This window comes from Bos indicus, chromosome 12 (genome assembly GCF_029378745.1).
Source record: "Bos indicus isolate NIAB-ARS_2022 breed Sahiwal x Tharparkar chromosome 12, NIAB-ARS_B.indTharparkar_mat_pri_1.0, whole genome shotgun sequence".
NCBI lineage: Eukaryota > Metazoa > Chordata > Mammalia > Artiodactyla > Bovidae > Bos > Bos indicus.
In genome coordinates, this window is record NC_091771.1 from 11,910,786 (window position 1) to 11,929,347 (window position 18,562).

The following is an 18,562-nucleotide window of genomic DNA, read 5'->3' on the forward strand; positions in this document are numbered from 1 at the left end:
AAGTAGAAATGAAGCCATTATTTACAGTCTAAGCATACTCAGTGAACAAAATGCAAGGCATGCTGCCAACATTCCTGTGTCATTTATGCTTCATCTCAAACAAAAAGGCCTCTTGTTTTACATATATTGTAAAATTATTTATAAACTCTTTCATGCTTCTCCCTCAGGTTCTTTTAAAGGAACTATTTTTAACCAGTCACCAGTATAATAAATGCTTCCTTTATGGATATAACGATGGCATCACAAGACTGCCATGATTGTTTTCAGTTACTCTATTGATGGAAGAAGCTGATTTTGAATCATTTATAGCTCTTTACTGTAACTAGTGGGATCGACTGCAAGATGATCCACTCTAGTTAAAGATTTATACTATGAACGCAGAACAAAATTCATCTGCTAGGGGCTAACTAGAAGTCAAATCCAGTATCTCACAAGTGACCCACCAAAGGGACATCTTAATAAAGTCACACAATAAAATATACAACCAAGGTCAGAGTAGGTGCAAAAAATGTAATATGGATTTTGTGAGTTTACGCAATCAAATCCTTTCTACTAGCCTTGCTATGGCACAGAGGCTAGAAAAGTAAAAACATCACTTCTTAGATGAGTTCGGTACATGACCCAGGTTCTACCAAGCATTCTCCCATACACGAAACTGGGAATTGAAAAAACTCCTGGTGAGAGTGAAGTGCCAGCCAGCACAAGGAAAGCCCCTCTTCTAGAACGGTTATGGCCCAGTTCTCCCAGCTCTGTCATTCCTAACTGGGTGAAATCTACACACTGCACCCTCTCTCTCCCAGACATTCTGCAAGCTACCTAACACTCTGTAATAAATTGCTCTCAGTTTTAGGCAGCCAGAATGGATCCTGTTGTCCATAAACAACCCAAGTATAATAATTTTTTAAAAGTAAACCAACTTAATGAAAGCTTGTTCAGAAATGTTCACAGACAACTAAGTATATAAGGACTTTCTGGTGGTCCAGTGGTTAACAATCCGCCTGCCAAGGCAAGGGACGTGGGTGTGTTCCAGGAAGACTCCATATGCCTCAGAAACTAAGTCCGTGTGCCGACTACCGAGCCCGTGTGCCGACTACCGAGCCCGTGTGCCGACTACCGAGCCTGCGCTCTACGCCCGTGCTCCACAGCAACGGAAGCCACTGCAATGAAGAAGCCCGTGCACCACGGTGAGGAGTAGCCCCCACTCGCCACAACTGGAGAAAACCTGCGTGCAGCAAGCCACAAACAAATAAATAAAAACGCTAAAAACCAGATATATGAAAGAGGGTAAAGGACAGTTCCAAAAAGGAAGGCAAAACGCAGAGATATTAAGGAGCAAAATCCCAAGACACACAAACTAAAGAACCACATGTTATCCAAGTGGTACTGCAAACTTTGCTGCGTTTTATCACAAATGTTTGACAGGTGGGACAGTAGCAATCTATTCAAGTTTAAATAATATTGGCCTTATAATAGTAATAAATAAAGTATAAAATCAAAGATGTGGTAAGTGCTAATAACCTGTTCAGTATTCAGGAAAGACCCATGGAGCAGTTAATTGCATTTGGCCTCACTCAACAGCACTCGGATTCCTTCTAGTCAGCCAACCTAGAAAGCAGCACAACAGACAGGATGGGAAGGTATGAGGAAAGCTGTGTTTATCCCAATTCTGTGACTTATGATAAATGGGGGGAGTGAGTAAAACTTCTTCAGAGTTAAACGAGATAATGTCTGGCACCTAGTGGGTATTTAATAAATAACAGCTGAATCTGAATCAGTCAAAGGAACAAAATCCTAATACTTTAAAATTTAAATCTAATAATAAATCTAGGCTAACAGTTCAGGACACTAATAAAAGTATAATAATAGCACTAAATCATACAATCACACTGTGTGGATCACAACAAACTGTGGAAAATTCTTAAAGTAATGGGAATACCAGACCACCTTATCTGCCTCCTGAGGAATCTGTATGCTGGTCAAGAAGCAACAGTTAGAACTGAATATGGAACAACAGACTGGTTCCAAATCAGGAAAGGAGTATGTCAAGGCTGTATACTGTCACCCTGCTTATTTAACTTATATACAGAGTACATCATGAGAAACGCTGGGCTGGAGGAAGCACAAGCAGGAATCAAGATTGCCGGGAGAAATATCAACAACCTCAGATATGCAGATGACACCACCCTTATGGCAGAAAGCAAAGAAGAACTAAAGAGCCTCTTCATCAAAGTAAAACAAGAGAGTGAAAAAGTTGGCTTAAAACTCAACATTCAGAAAACAAAGATCATGGCATCCAGTCCCATCACTTCATGGCAAATAGATGGGGAAATGATGGAAACAGTGAGAGATTTTATTTGGGGAGGGGGGCTCCAAAATCACTACAGATGGTGACTGCAGCCATGAAATTAAAAGATGCTTGCTCCTTCAAAGAAAAGTTAGACCCACCTAGACAGCATATTAAAAGGCACAGACATTACTTTGCCAACAAAGGTCCATCTAGTCAAAGCTATGCCTTTTCCAGTAGTCATGAATGGATACGAGAGTTGGACTATAAAGAAAGCTGAGTACCAAAGAATTGATGCTTTTGAACTGTGGTGTTGGAGAAGACTGAGAGTCCCTTTGACTGCAAGGAGATCAAACCAGTCAATCCAAAAGGAAATCAGTCCTGAATATTCTTTGGAAGGACTAATGCTGAAGCTGAAGCTCCAATACTTTGGCCACCTGATGTAAAGAACTGACTCACTGGAAAAGACCCTGATGCTGGGAAAGATTGAAGGTGGGAGAAGGGGATGGCAGAGGATGAGATGGTTGGATGGCATCACTGACTCAATGGACATGAGTTTGAGTAAGCTCCAGGAGTTGGTGATGGACAGGGAGGCCTGGCGTGCTTCAGTCCATGGGGTCACAAAGAGTCGGACACAACTGAGTGACTGAACTGACTGAACTGAATGACTGAAATATGGGCTTCCCAGGCGGTGTTAGTGGTAAAGAACTCACCGGCAAATGCAGGAGACATAAGAGACGTGGGTTCAATCCCTTGATGGGGAAGATCCCCTGGAGGAGGGCATGGCAACCCACTCTAGTATTCTTGCCTGGAGAATCCCATGGACAGAGGAGCCTGGTGGGCTACAGTCCACAGGGTCACAAAGAGTTGGACACAACTGAAGCGACTTAGCATGCACACATGATTGACATATGTACATTACCATGTGTAACACATAGGTAGCTAATGAAAAGTTGCCGTATAGTGCATGGAGCTCAGCCTGGTGCTATGTGACAACCTGAGGGGTGGAATGGGATGGGAGATGGAGGGTTCAGGAGGGCCAGGATATGTATATACCTGTGGCTGATTCATGTTGATGTACGGCAGAAATCAACAGAATATTGTAAAGCAATTATTCTTCAATTAAAAATAAATAAATACAAAAATACTGTATGACAAAAGAAATTCTAATCTTAGAATTTAAAGAAAAAGTAAATATGGAAACAAATAAGAAATTGGTAAAGAAAACTTTGACAAAGGTTTGAGCTGCCCCTTTAAAAACAATGTAAATTTTTCAAAATTTACTTATGCACTCCTTCCTACATTGATTGCCTAGTACACATAAGCCACAGGTCAAGGTGCTGACGAGACAGTAATGAAAAAGACAAACATGGATCTTACATTCCAAGGGGAAAGAACAAAACAGACAAAGGAAAAGGAACGGAGGCTGAGAAAAAAGGAGAGAGGGAGGGAGGAGATGCCAAAAAAAAAACCCAAAAAATGTATGTATATGTATCTCACATACTGGTCAGTAGTACACAGAAAATGTTGGGTAATGTGATAAGCAAATAGCTCCATGGGTCACAAATGCTTTCAGTAAGTATACTCAAGTTTCTATTTGAATGATAAAAAGCCAAGTGAAGATCAAGGGAAGAGTTCTCCAGGGTGAGGCAACGTCCTGTGCAAAAGTTCTGAAGCAGAAAGAAGCTAAACGGCATTAAGGGACTGACAGTAGTCAGCGAGGCCAGTATAAACACAACCAGCAGAGGGTCCAGCCTGGAGAGAGGTGGCTGGAGATGCAGGCATGGGTCACATCAGGTAGGGCAGTGTCTTTCAATCCTGCCTCCCTGTTAGAAGCACTGAGTAACTTTTGTAAAAATGCATACATCTGAGTCCCACATCAAACCAATTACTTCATATTCTCTAAAGGTGGGGGCTGGACACTGAAAAGTTTTTGAAGTTTCTTGGGTGGTTCCAATAGGCAGCTAAGGTTGAAAAGCATTGGTGGACGGGTCATAAACTAAGACTGCTGCTGCTGTTGCTAAGTCGCTTCAGTCGTGTCCAACTCTGTGTGACCCCATAGATGGCAGTCCACCAGGCTCCCCCACCCCTGGGATTCTCCAGGCAAGAACACTGGAATGGGTTGCCATTTCCTTCTCCAATGCATGAAAGCAAAAAGTGAAAGTGAAGTCACTCAGTCGTGTCTGACTCTTTGCGACCCCATGAATTGCAGCACGCCAGGCCTCCCTGTCCATCAACAACTCCCGGAGTTCACTCAGACTCACGTCCATCGAGTCAGTGATGCCATCCAGCCATCTCATCCTCTGTCTTCCCCTTCTCCTCTTGCCCCAAATCCCTCCCAGCATCCGAGTCCTTTCCAGTGAGTCAACTCTTCGCATGAGGTGGCCAAAGTACTGGAGTTTCAGCTTCAGCATCATTCCTTCCAAAGAAATCCCAGGGCTGGTCTCCTTCAGAATGGACTGGTTGGATCTCCCTGCAGTCCAAGGGACTCTCAAGAGTCTTCTCCAACACCACAGTAGCCACATGCAAAAGAATGAAACTGAACGCTATTTATACGAGGCATAAAAATTACTTAAAAATGGATTAAAGACTTGAATGTTTAAGACTTGAAACCATAAAACTCCTAGATGAAAATATAGGTGGTATGCTCCTTGACGTTGGTCTTGGTGATAATTTTTGGATTTGACACCAAAAGCAACAGCAATAAAAGCCAAAATAAACAATTGGGACAACATCAGACTAAAAAGAAAAAGTTTCCGCACAGCAAAGAAACCATGAACGCAATGAAAAGGCAAACTACTGAATGGAAAAAGATATTTGCAAATCATATAACTGATAAAGGTTAATATCTAAATAAGAACTCATATAACTCAATAGCAAAAAAAAAAAAATCTGATTTAAAAATGGGGAGAGGAATTGATCCCATGTTTTTCCAGAGAAGACATAGAAATAGACAACAGATACACGAAAAGGTGTAATCATTACTCATCATCAAGGAAATACAAATCAAAACCCCAGTGAGATATCATCTCATACCTATAAGAATGGCCATTATCAAAAACAAAACAAACAACAAGAAGAGATGACAAATGCTGGTGAGGAGGTGGAGAGAAGGGAACCACTGTGCACTGTTGGTGGGAATGCAGATTTTTGCAGCCTCTATGGAAAACAGTATGCAGGTTCATCAAAAAATAAAAACAGAGCTACCATACGATCTAGCAATCCCACTTCTGGCTATATATCCAAAGAAAATAAAAACAGAATATTGAGATATCTGCACTCCTATGTTCATTACAGCATTATTCACAATAGCCTAGAGTGTTCATTGACAAAACACTGATAAGAAATTATGGTTCACACACACATACAAGTATTACTCAGCCATAAAAAAGACGGAATTTTTCCCATCTGCAACAACATGGATAGACCTTGAGGGTGTTACCCTACGTGAAGTAAGTCAGAAAGACAAAGCCAAATACGTTATGGTACCATTTACAAGTGAATCCCACGTTGATGTTTGGTAGAAACCAATACAATACTCTAAAGCAATTATCCTTAAATTAAAAATAAATAAACAAATAAAAGTCACAGTCATAGAAATGAAAATGGTTGTCAGGGACTGAGCTGCTGCTGCTGCTGCTGCTGCTTCTAAGTCGCTGCAGTTGTGTCTGACTCTGTGCAACACCATAAAACGGCAGCCCACCAGGCTCCCCTGTCCCTGGGATTCTCCAGGCAAGAGCACTGGAGTGGGTTGCCATTTCCTTCTCCAACACATGAAAGTGAAAAATGAAAGTGAAGTCGCTCAATCGTGCCTGACTCTTAGCAACTCCATGGACTGTAGTCTACTAGGCTCCTCCGTCCATGGGATTTTGTAGGCAAGAGTACTGGAGTGGGTTGCCATCGCCTTCTCCGCAGGGACTGAGAGGTGAGGGAAATAAGAATGAATGAGTGAGTGAGCGCAAGTCGCTCAGTTGTGTTTGACTCTTTGTGACTGAATAGACTGTAGCCTGCCAGGCTCCTCTGGCCTTGGAATTCTCCAGGCAAGAATATTGGAGTGATTTACCATTTGCTTACTTCTGGGGATCTTCCTGACCCAGGGATTGAACCTGGGTCTTCTGCATTGTGGGCAGATTCTTTACCATCTGAGCCACCAGGAAAGCCAAGGGAAATAAGAAGAGGTTGGTAAAAGGGTACAGACTTTAAGGTATAAGATGAATTAGGATCTCAGGATATAATATAAAACATGGTGACTATAGTTGATAATTCTGTATTGTATAAGTGAAATCTGCTTTGACTATAGAATATTAATGTGTGTGTGAGAGAGGAATAAGTATCAATTAACATTCAAACGACATAATTGATGGGTTCTTAAAAACTCTATAAAGTAAAATTTCATATGCCAAATGCATTTTCCAGCAAATTCTAAACACGAGTCCAGGGAGGGTGGGTTAGAGCTACTGATGATGTCCATAGCTAGAGTGGATCTTGTAAAAAGCAAATTATGTTAGACTGGCAATTGGGTGTGGGGTGCGTGGTAGATGAGGACAAAGCTAAACAGTGTTTCATGGCTAAAATACTAAATAACTCTTTTGACTGGTTTAATGTGTCCTTTTTGGAACCGTCTTCACAAAACTAAAACTGATGTCTCTGAATTGCTCCCCCACGGGAGATACTGCAAACACCTGTCACTATGTAGGACTTAGGGAAGACTTAAAAGATTCAGGGAGCATCACTCAGGATAAATGTGGAGTCTGCTGCTTGAAGCAGCACAGAAGAAGGTTTGCTAAGATTAAAGAAGCAGGCTGTGGAAGGCATCAGGGCAGCCCTGTCCACCTTCCTCACAACATGAGGGTATGGTGTGCACTGCTCCTCACCAGCACAGAGGCAGCAGCCAGCAGCTACCTAAATCTGGGGGAGCTCCAGGGAACCACAGGAAATGAACACAAAGCATCCCAGGAGCTGGGCTGGCCGAGGCCCATCTTCAGGTCATTAATCTCTCAACAGTAGTCAACAGACTATAAGACCAGGATTTTCCCAGCTTTTATCAGCTCAGATCCCAAGCTGCCTCAGCTCAGCACCCAGAGGCACTAGTTGAACTCTGTCTGTTAAAACCGCCTTTCTCTTTGCTGTCTCTCTTGTTCTGCCAAATGGTTTTAGTTGAAACACCTCAGAAAGCTGTTGCTTCTATAACTTTGGTTTGCAAACCAGCAATAAAATTCAATATATTTAGAAAGTGGTTGGATCCTGAATAACTGGAGTTTTTTCAATAAGGGGGAAACAGAAAAACAAAGCACTTAGGAATCATAAAAGGCAACTAGATGATAAAGCTGAGAAGTATGTATTTACTTTTTGTTTCCAAAAATAAAAATATGTTTATAAAACATATGCTTTCAAATTGGGGTGCTGGAGAAGACTCTTGAGAGTTTCTTGGACAACAAGGAAATCAAACCAGTCAATCCTAAAGGAAATCAACCCTGAATATTCAATCAAAGGACTGATGATGAAGCTGAAGGTCCAATATTTTGGCCACCTGACATGAAAAGCTGACTCACTGGAAAAGACCCTGATGCTGGGAAAGATTGAGGGCGGAGGAGAAGGGAGTGGCAGAGGATGAGATGGTTAGATATCATCACTGACTTATTGGACATGAGTTTGAGCAAACTCCGGGAGGTAGTGAAGGACAGGGAACACCTGTGTGCTGCAGTCCACGGGGTCTCAGACAATCGGACGTGACCTAGCGACTGAACAACAACAAAGGTACTTACAGAAATTTGTAACTGTCAAAATCAAATCAAAATCCTTCTTTCTTTTCTTTCTTGACATGTTTCCCATAAGAATATAAACATATAACTTCATTATTAATTCTGCTGAAGAAAAGTCGCTCAATTGTGTCTGACTTTTTGTGACCCATGGACTTCTCCAGGCCAGAATACTGGAGTGGGTAGCCTTTCCCTCCTCCAGGGGATCTTCCCAACCCAGGGATCAAACCCAGGTATCCCTCATTTTGGGCAGATTCTTTACCAGCTGAGCCACAAGGGAAGCCCATTAATCCTACTAACTTTTAGCAAATCCTTACTCTTACTAACTGCCGCTGCTGCGTCACTTCAGTCGTGTCCGACTCTGTGCGACCCCATAGACGGTAGCCCACCAGGCTCCCTCATCCCTGGGATTCTCCAGGCAAGAACACTGGAGTGGGTTGCCATGGCCTTCTCCACTCTTACTAACTAACCTTTAGCAAATCCTTACTCTAAACTCTTATTCCTTACTCTGTGGAATAGCTCCAAACTTAAGGACAGTGTGATGAAGTCCCAGTACTGCTGGTAAGAACAAACTGTTATGCTTGACCATCTCTATCAGTTAGGACATTTGTTCTAAATGCACTTTACAGTAATCTTAATTAGGGATCTTAGGGCAATCTTTAATGTTGATTGGGGGTCTTAGGGCAATCTTTAATCCTGAGGACCCTTAAAAGATTGCCCTAAGACTCCTAATCAGGATTAAAGATTGCCCTAAGACCCCTAATCAAGATTACTGTAAAGTAGACTTAGAACAAATGTCCTAACTGATAGAGACAGTCAAGCATAACAGTTTGTTCTTACCAACAGTACTGGGACTTCATCACACTGTGTCCTTAAGTTTGGAGCTATTCCACAGAGAATCCTCAAATTTGAAATTCTTTCCCTCTCAAGTTTATGGATCCTATGTTTTGGGATCACCAAGGATGGTAAATGAAATACCTTTCAGGCTGAAATTCCTTATTTGGTAGGATTCTCTGGTTACTTTTGTTTTCTTCCTTCGGCTAATGGATTTGGTTTTACTGTAATGTTTATTTTTATACACATGGCCAAAGGCCTCTTAGAGTGTTTTTATAAATCTAATAAATACCTCACGATAACTAAATTTGTTAAGACAACACAAAAGATGTTGTTCGTTACTTAAAATGTACACTGTTTCAATTAAATAAGGAGTTCAGTACATACTTTTAAAATTATAAAAGATTTGAATATCATGTTTGGATACTTTTGTTTAAAAAAATGAATGTAAAACTTCCGGCCTTTTAAATGGCAAATGTATGCAAATACAGTAAGATGAACCTTTATTAACATATATTGCACAGTTAAACTTTAAAATAATACACTTTGCTTTTATTTCCAATATTCTGGGAGGTGGGTCATAGATGTATGCTGTGGTGCTGTGATGTATGTCGGAGAGTGTTTTGCCTATGTTCTCCTCTAGGAGTTTTATAGTTTCTGGTCTTACGTTTAGATCTTTAATCCATTTTGAGTTATTTTTGTGTATGGTGTTAGAAAGTGGTCTAGTTTCATTCTTTTACAAGTGGTTGACCAGATTTCCCAGCACCACTTGTTAAAGAGATTGTCTTTAATCCATTGTATATTCTTGCCTCCTTTGTCGAAGATAAGGTGTCCATATGTGCGTGGATTTATCTCTGGGCTTTCTATTTTATTCCATTGATCAATATTTCTGTCTTTGTGCCAGTACCATACTGTCTTGATAACTGTGGCTTTGTAGTAGAGCCTGAAGTCAGGTAGGTTGATTCCTCCAGTTCCATTCTTCTTTCTCAAGATCGCTTTGGCTATTCGAGGTTTTTTGTATTTCCATACAAATTGTGAAATTATTTGTTCTAGCTCTATGAAGAATACTGTTGGTAGCTTGATAGGGATTGCATTGAATCTATAAATTGCTTTGGGTAGTATACTCATTTTCACTATATTGATTCTTCCAATCCATGAACATGGTATATTTCTCCATCTATTAGTGTCCTCTTTGATTTCTTTCACCAGTGTTTTATAGTTTTCTATATATAGGTCTTTAGTTTCTTTAGGTAGATATATTCCTAAGTATTTTATTCTTTCCGTTGCAATGGTGAATGGAATTGTTTCCTTAATTTCTCTTTCTGTTTTCTCATTATTAGTGTATAGGAATGCAAGGGACTTCTGTGTGTTGATTTTATATCCTGCAACTTTACTATAGTCATTGATTAGTTCTAGTAATTTTCTGGTGGAATCTTTAGGGTTTTCTATGTAGAGGATCATGTCATCTGCAAATAGTGAGAGTTTTACTTCTTCTTTTCCAATTTGGATTCCTTTTATTTCTTTTTCTGCTCTGATTGCTCATCACAGCACTGTTTATAATAGCCAAGACATGGAAGCAACCTAGATGTCCATCAGCAGATGAATGGATAAGAAAGCTGTGGTACATATACACAATGGAGTATTACTCAGCCATTAAAAAGAATACATTTGAATCAGTTCTAATGAGGTGGATGAAACTGGAGCCTATTATACAGAGTGAAGTAAGCCAGAAGGAAAAACATAAATACAGTATACTAACGCATATATATGGAATTTAGAAAGATGGTAACAATAACCCGGTGTACGAGATAGCAAAAGAGACACTGATGTATAGAAGTCTTATGGACTCTGTGGGAGAGGGAGAGGGTGGGAAGATTTGGGAGAATGGCAATGAAACATGTAAAATATCATGTAGGAAACGAGTTGCCAGTCCAGGTTCGATGCACGATGCTGGATGCTTGGGGCTGGTGCACTGGGACGGCCCAGAGGGATGGTATGGGGAGGGAGGAGGGAGGAGGGTTCGGGATGGGGAACACATGTATACCTGTGGCGGATTCATTTTGATATTTGGCAAAACTAATACAATTATGTAAAGTTTAAAAATAAAATAAAATTAGAAAAAAAAATAATACACTTTGTATTTTTAGAATGTATAAGTTTAAAAGGTTATCAAGTTAAGCAAACAGCTTGACTTTTCAATATATAACTTTGTAGTTACGTGCTATCAGATAAACAATCCAATTAGTTCCAGCTGCAAACTTAACATAAATTACTGTAAGTGCCATTACACTCCGTTTTTTAGATGATTTCTCCATCAGAGTGAGAGTCTAAGATATGTTTTACAAAGTTTCAATTATAAAAATAATACACTCTTGAGATGGGCTTCTATTAGTTGAAAACAACCACTGATTTTTGGTAACTCCTCCATTCTATGGTTTTTAAAAAGCCAGAAAGTAGAAAAACAGACCCGTACTGAAAGAGAAACTGATTCACGAGGACACCACCATTCTACAGCAAACCCACCTAACATGAAGGAAAGCATCCCAAATAAAAACAGGTGGTACTCTTAGGGCTGCAACCCAGCGCCCTCCCATCTCAGAGTGAGCCTCACTGTCTGCTACTTTTGTTTTTAAAGATGTACAATCTGGTAGTCAAGAAAATGACTTGAAAATTAATAAGCTAGTTCCCGTTGTATAAGCTTTGCTTGAGGTATAAACTCTGGCACTTAACCTTTCTCATCCTTAATTTTGAAAGTCAGGAAATTCCACTTTACTGGCCTATTTTAGAGTAATTATAAATTTTAGTAAATGAAACGCTTCAAAGAGGTTGCAAAAAGAGATTATTACATTGTCACAAAACGTTATTCTTTAAAAACATAGAAAACATGTGGAAAATTGTAATTCTAGAATGGAAATGGATTTGTCTCAAAATCGCCTCCTGCCTTAAGGTGTAAGAATTAATTAGCTCTCAGAAATCAGAAGCTGATCTAAGTAATTCTATTGCTATTCTGCATTAGAGAACACTATACATGGAGAAGCTCTTAACTGTTTTTGGTGGGGAGAATGACAACAATGTTTGAATAATCACCTCTATCCCTCACATATGTAAAAACAAAAGTCATTCTACTTAAAAATATTTTTAAATTTCCCAAGTTCCTAAAGGAAATCAACCCTGAATATTCATTGGAATGACTGATACTGAAGCTGAAGCGTCAATGCTTTGGCCACCTAATGTGAAGAGCTGAACTGGAAAAGACCCTGATGCTGGGAAAGACTGACAGCAGAAGGAGAAGGGCATGACAGAGGATGAGATGGTTGGATGGCATCACCAACTAAATGAACACGAGTTTGAGCAAACTCCGGGAGATGGTGGAGGACAGGGAAGCCTGGCGTGCTGCAGTCCATAGAGTCGTAAACAGTCAGACACGACTAAGCAACTGAACAAGAACAAGCCTCTAAGACGGTGCATTAGTCGCTTCAGTCGTGTCCGACTCTGTGATCCCGTAGACGGCAGCCCACCAGGCTCCCCTGTCCCTGGGATTCTCCAGGCAAGAACACTGGAGTGGTTTGCCATTTCCTTCTCCAATGCATGAAAGTGAAAAGTGAAAGTGAAGTCGCTCAGTCGTGTCTGACTCTTCGTGACCCCATGGACTGCAGCCCACCAGGCTCCTCCATCCATGGGATTTTCCAGGCAAGAGTACTGGAGTGGGTTGCCATTGCCTTCTCCGAAGATGGTGCATATTCAACTGCATATCTTCATGCCAAGCACTATGCTATGGTCTAACCCACTGGGTTCTCCATCCTGTTAGATCCACTCTATTTTATAAACATCCCCATTTTATAAACAACACTTTGTAATTTTTGCTTTATAGCCTTGAAAAAAACCCATAAGTAATATAATATACCTGTACACATAATTTCAAATAAAAATTCAGGGTAATGCCTACATTTTAGTACAGGGGAAATAACCTGTTAAAAAGTAATACACACTTCAACAAATACATGGGCACTACTACACCAAAGAATATCATGAAGTTGGATGCCTGCAGTACATACTGAATCACTATGAATATGAAAACTATATGGACTGAAAGAGGTACTACATTTGTAACTCAAATACCACCCATGGCAATGTTCTCAGTGGTGTGATCTTCCATTATGGTCACTGTAATAGGCAGAATAACGCCCCCCAAAGATATCTGTGTCCTAATTCCCAGAACCTGTGAGTATGTAACCTTATATGGCAAAAGGAACTATGCAGACAAGATTCACTTAATGACCTTGAGATGGGGAGATTATTATGGGTTACCCCTGTGGGCCCAACTTTATAATCTGACTCCATAAAGTGGGAAGATGTTTCCCAGCTGTGGTCAGAGAGAGAGAGATGGCGGTATGAAAGAGAAAGATCCAGTACTATCCTGCTGCTTCTAAAATATGAACGGTTACGTGCAAGAACTGGAGAGAGGTCAGCCTAGAAGCTGAAAGAGACATGAGTGAATTCCTCCTTAACCTGGGGATAGGGGAAATCCTTATGACTCAAAATCTAGATGCAATAAAATAACAATAAATTTAATTACAAAACATTTAAAATGTACAAGGCAAAGCTAACTTATCCATAAATGAAATCAAAGTATAACTCACAGACTGAGAGAGAAATATATGCAGATAGACCACAGATAAAAAGCAGATATGCCTAATATTAGACACAAAAATAAGGGGAAAAAGATCAAAAACCTAGTAGAAAAATGGGCAAAAGAAATGAACGGATAATTTGCTAAGGAGAGATATAATAATGGCTCTTAAAAATAGGAAAGATTTTCAATTTTTCTCCTAATATAAAAAAATGCAAATTAAAACTACTCATTAGATAGCATTTCTAACTATCAAATTGGCAAAATCTGAAGAGCTTGGCAGCCCTCTCTGTTGGCATTGTTGGTAGGAACACAAAATGGTATATCCTTACAGAGGAAAATTTGGCAATATCTAACAAAACCACCAGCTTCCCAGGTGGTACGAGTGGTAAAGAACCCGCTTGCCAGCACAGGAGACATAAGAGACATGGGTTTGACAGCCGGGCTGGGAAGATCCCCTGGAGGAGGGTGTGGCAACCCACCCCAGTATTCTCGCCTGGATAACGCCATGGACAGTGGAGCCTGGCGGGCCACAGTCCACAGGGTCGTAAAGAGTCGGACACGACTGATGCAATTTAACAAGCACACACACCACAAAACCACACATGTATTTACCTATTGACCTAACAACTTCACTTCTAGGAATTAATCCTGAAGATACACTTCCAACAATATGAAACTACATATGCACAAGGTTATTCATTGCAGCTTAGTTTGTAATTACAAAATACTGGAAACAGCCCAATTGTCCAGATACAGGAGACAGGGTGAGTAAACTCGGGTATTACCACATGATGGAATAACACACAGCTATGAAAAAATGAGGGAGAGCTCTATGAAAAGACAACTACCCTTAGTTTATAATTTCTATTTGAAAATTCAGAGGATGTAGAATTTGTATGATGATATACATTTTTATAATAAATTTTATAATAAAATAAATTTGAAGAATTGAGTTCAAGTAAATTCTTAGCCTTATGAAGGTTATTCTTGAGGGAAAAAGAAAAAATACTCAGGAGACAGAAAGAATGACAGATTGTAGCAAAGTAAATATAGAAAACAAAATGATCTACAGAATCATACAGAAAGCCAGCTCCAAGGTTGAGTATCAACCACTTAAATTAATACAGAGTCTTGGAATCTTCATGAAAAAAGTGCAAATGCCAGACAAAGACAAGAGGCAAGGAAATAAATCCAAGACACAGGGCAGTAAAAACAGATGAGAGAGAATAAAAGTTAAGATATGTCTACTCTGTATTTGGATAAACAGGAAAGAGAGATTGTAAATTAGACTGAAGATGAAGAAAAGGATTTGGTTTGAGTTTAGAATAAAAAGAAAAACTTGAGGGTCAAAAATGATCCTAAGACTTCAATATGTTTTAGACAGTGATTTTAGACAGTTCACTATAAGTCTCCTAAACTTATTTGACCTTAATTTTTGATTGGAGTTGACTTGGCTTTTAATCCAACTAATACTTAAAAAGAAAAATAAGAGATTACAGATCTGGTGCTATTTACATTGGTGTGAAAAGACATCTGGAAGCATGCCCTTATCTGGTTGTGAAAGAAAAGAATAATAACCTGTATTTCTTCAATACTATGAAATCACTGGCTTCAACACTAAAAAAAGAATAACCAGTTAAAAGAATCTGACCTAACACTTGAGCCAAATGATTTAAGATTTTTATAGCCTATTATAAAACTTATTTTATGTACTGCCACAAATCTGTGTTAAAGCTCTGTTTTTCTTTTTCTTCATATGAAATCCAGTTCTAAAAATAGTCAAGTCTAAAAATAAGGCAAAACCTACAGATTAAGCGTAGCTTTATACATGTACAATTAACAGGGAAATCTCTATATCTTCTAGGAAAATGGATGCTGAGTTACTTATTCCCACTAAATTCTCTATGTTGGGTCAAACTTCTGAAAATTTTGCATTAATATGGGCTACATCATTATAAAACCAAAATCTAACCTTGAATTCTATTAAATTAATTCCTCTGTTCCAAATAAATCAATGAACACTACTAATAAATATGAAACTGTAAGCAGAGTCATATTTAATCTCAAGAGCTTGTTTTCTATCATGAGACCAACTGATTAACAGTTTACAAAACTTGCCAGTGTCAATATAGGGCCTGATATACACTCTGATTCAGTTCATGGAAAGGAGCCATATGGAGAGACAGACATACAAAATCACCTACAGAACATGTTGTCAATATTATATTTCTTCATATCTTTCTAAACCAATTTTTTCTCCCAGTCATTGCTCTCAAGATTAATGAGCAGAAGAGCAAAGTTGGAAAAGGGATTTTCAGAATATATGATGTTTCTTTATCTCGGCACCAGTTTTCCCAATCCTTGCAGGCCATCTACAATGTAGACAGTGTACATGCTGAGGTTGGGCAAAATATTTTTATGGGAATCTTATGTGCCTTTTGAATATCATCACCCCCCTTATTTTTCAGATAGAAGATTAGGCTCAGAGGTTAAAGCGTCTGCCTGCAGTGCAGGAGACCTGGGTTCGATCCCTGGGTTGGGAAGACTCCCTGGAGAAGGAAATGGCAACCCACTCCAGTACTGTTGCCTGGCGAATTCCATGGATGGAGGAGCCTGGTGGGCTATAGTCCACGGGGTTGCAAAGCGTCGGACACGACTGAGCGACTTCACTCACTCACTCACTCACTCACTCAAGATATGACTAAATGACCTTATCTCATGGCAGGAACTAGAAAAGACTGACTTCATATCTCAGAGGAGTATCAGGTAATAGAATGGTCTGCCATCAACGTTAATAGTATAATTTTTCTTACCTTTCCTCATCAATCAACAAATTCAACAGGAAAGTTAAAAAAAATTAAAAGAAATCTTTCGTGAACTTACTGGCACTCTCCAAAAATACATAAGAAAATCTGTTCTCGGCCTCTTAAACTAATTCTTTCTCGCATAAGGGTAACTTTCTCAACAGCAAGATTCTTTAGATAGTTTTTCAGTAGTTGAGAGATCTATATTGACAAATACACATGTACTCCCTTGTTTGGTTCTTCTTTTAACAGAGAGTAGGATGGGGTTACTGTGACCTTCACAGTTCAAGCACACGCTCATAGGGTAATCTGTCACTACACTGTACAAATCACCATAAACTGACTATAGAAATCTGATACAGAATCGGTACTGTCCGGAATAAACAGATGAGGCAAAAATTCTTTCCAGCTTTCATTAGAATGGGAGTTTTTACTTTAACGTAAGAAAAAGAATAATGTGTACAATTTTAGCAATAATACTACTAATAAATGGGGGTGAGGTCAAAGAGAAAAGACATATTATCTTCACAAAAGGTCTTCTCTGTATGATGTCAAAGCAATGGCAGCTGGGAAGGTAAATTATGCTTGTATTTATCCTAGACTTATAAATAGAATATAAAATGTTTATAATAAAATTTAACTTGTTTTATAAATATATTGATGATTTAGGCTTTTTTCCTCCCCATCATTTGGTAGAAAAGTATTTTCATTTGAAACTAGGTTGGTGAAAAGTGAAAGTGTTATTTACTCAGTCGTGTCCAACTCTTAGCAGCCCCATGGACTGTAGCCTGCCGGTTTCCTCTGTCCATGGAATTTTCCAGACAAGAATACTGGAGTGGGTTGCCATTCCCTTCTCCAGGGGATCTTGCCAACGCAGGAATCACACTCAGGTCTCCTGCACTGCAGGCAGATTATGATAAAATGCCATTCTCAGATCACTTCTAATGAACTTTCATATTGAGCTAACCATCAAGAGGAGTGATTTTCTAAGAAGGCAAGGTATTCATCTCATCTTCCATGAATTAAGCAAAAAAAAAAAAAAAAGTACTCCCCCTCACCATACAGACAGACATATAAACCAGTGGAGTAGAATAGGGAGTCCAGAAATTTACGGCACACATACGGTCACTTGATTTTTTTACAAGAATGACAAGACTATCCTATAGGGGAAAAGACAGTCTTTTCAACAAATCATGCTGGGAAAACTGTATATCCAAGTTACTGTTAACTATACTGAGTGTACACATGCATGTAAAAACAGACCGTGGTATTTCGGGGACATCAGATATCCTAGAATACACTTTCAAAAATTCCAAATAATTATAATTGCATTCCAGTTTGATAGCTGTTTCAGTTATTTATCAACTTCAAAACTAACAGGTCCAACTTAAATAAGGATATCCATAAATTCTACTGATGGTCCGAAAGCATACGTTTATAGTCCAAGTACTAAAAATGAACAGCATACCTGATACAGCATGATAGGTTCTATATTGTATCCCAAGGTGTCTGCAAAGTTCTTAGCGATGACTGTTTTTCCACAACCCTACAAATGGACACAATCATTTAAGGGATAAGTCAAAACAACCCAAAGTCAGGAAACAGAAGTTTGCAGTACGGCTGCCAGTCTTACTTTTCCTCCAATTAAGCATATGTCCTTAACCATGTGAGACTGCATCATTTCAGCAAGTAGTTGTTTATGGCTCAAGGTTTGTATAAAATGGTCCGATGTACAAGGCTGACTTAATGGCCTAGTCCCAGCTGGTACCTACAATTAAAAAGAGGTAAATGTAATATGCATATTTTTCTAAAAATATTAGTAAATGAAAGCATACAACTGCCATTTAAAATTTCAAATAATTTCCTGCTCAATTCAATTATATAGTGTTTTAGATATTTCAGGAGAGTAGCAATTTTCTCAAGCACAGATCTGATGATCATTTTCATCAAACTTCCAAGTCAATAATCCCTCTAAAATTAAAGCCCATGCTGTCAGACATTTTCATGAGAATCAAGTAATTTTCATGCTATTTATAACTCATAATAACAATGCACTGCTTGAGAATGAAGGTTTTTGCTCAAATTTCAGTTATAAGGACAGAATTTAAAATCAGCCAACTGGGATTCTCCAAAATCACCAAAGATCTCCTGATTTCTAAACTATCCACAAATCTTTTCCCATTTTTATTTTTAGTTTACCACTCACAGGCAGCTATTCTTAAAACCTCCTCCCGTCCTTCACACCTAC

General features: G+C 39.2%; 1 protein-coding gene across 7 annotated transcripts in view; it reads right to left on the reverse strand.

Moving 5' to 3' along the window:
• VWA8 (von Willebrand factor A domain containing 8) overlaps nucleotides 1-18,562 on the reverse strand; it is a 400,893-nt gene that overhangs the window by 306,175 nt on the left and 76,156 nt on the right. For all 7 annotated transcript variants that reach the window (XM_070800011.1, XM_070800010.1, XM_070800013.1 and 4 more), the window contains exons 11-12: nucleotides 17,948-18,082; nucleotides 17,783-17,860 (exon numbers count right to left, since the gene is read on the reverse strand). In XM_070800011.1, the coding sequence (XP_070656112.1) occupies nucleotides 17,783-17,860; nucleotides 17,948-18,082 (213 nt within the window). The remainder of the gene's footprint in view (nucleotides 1-17,782; nucleotides 17,861-17,947; nucleotides 18,083-18,562) is intronic.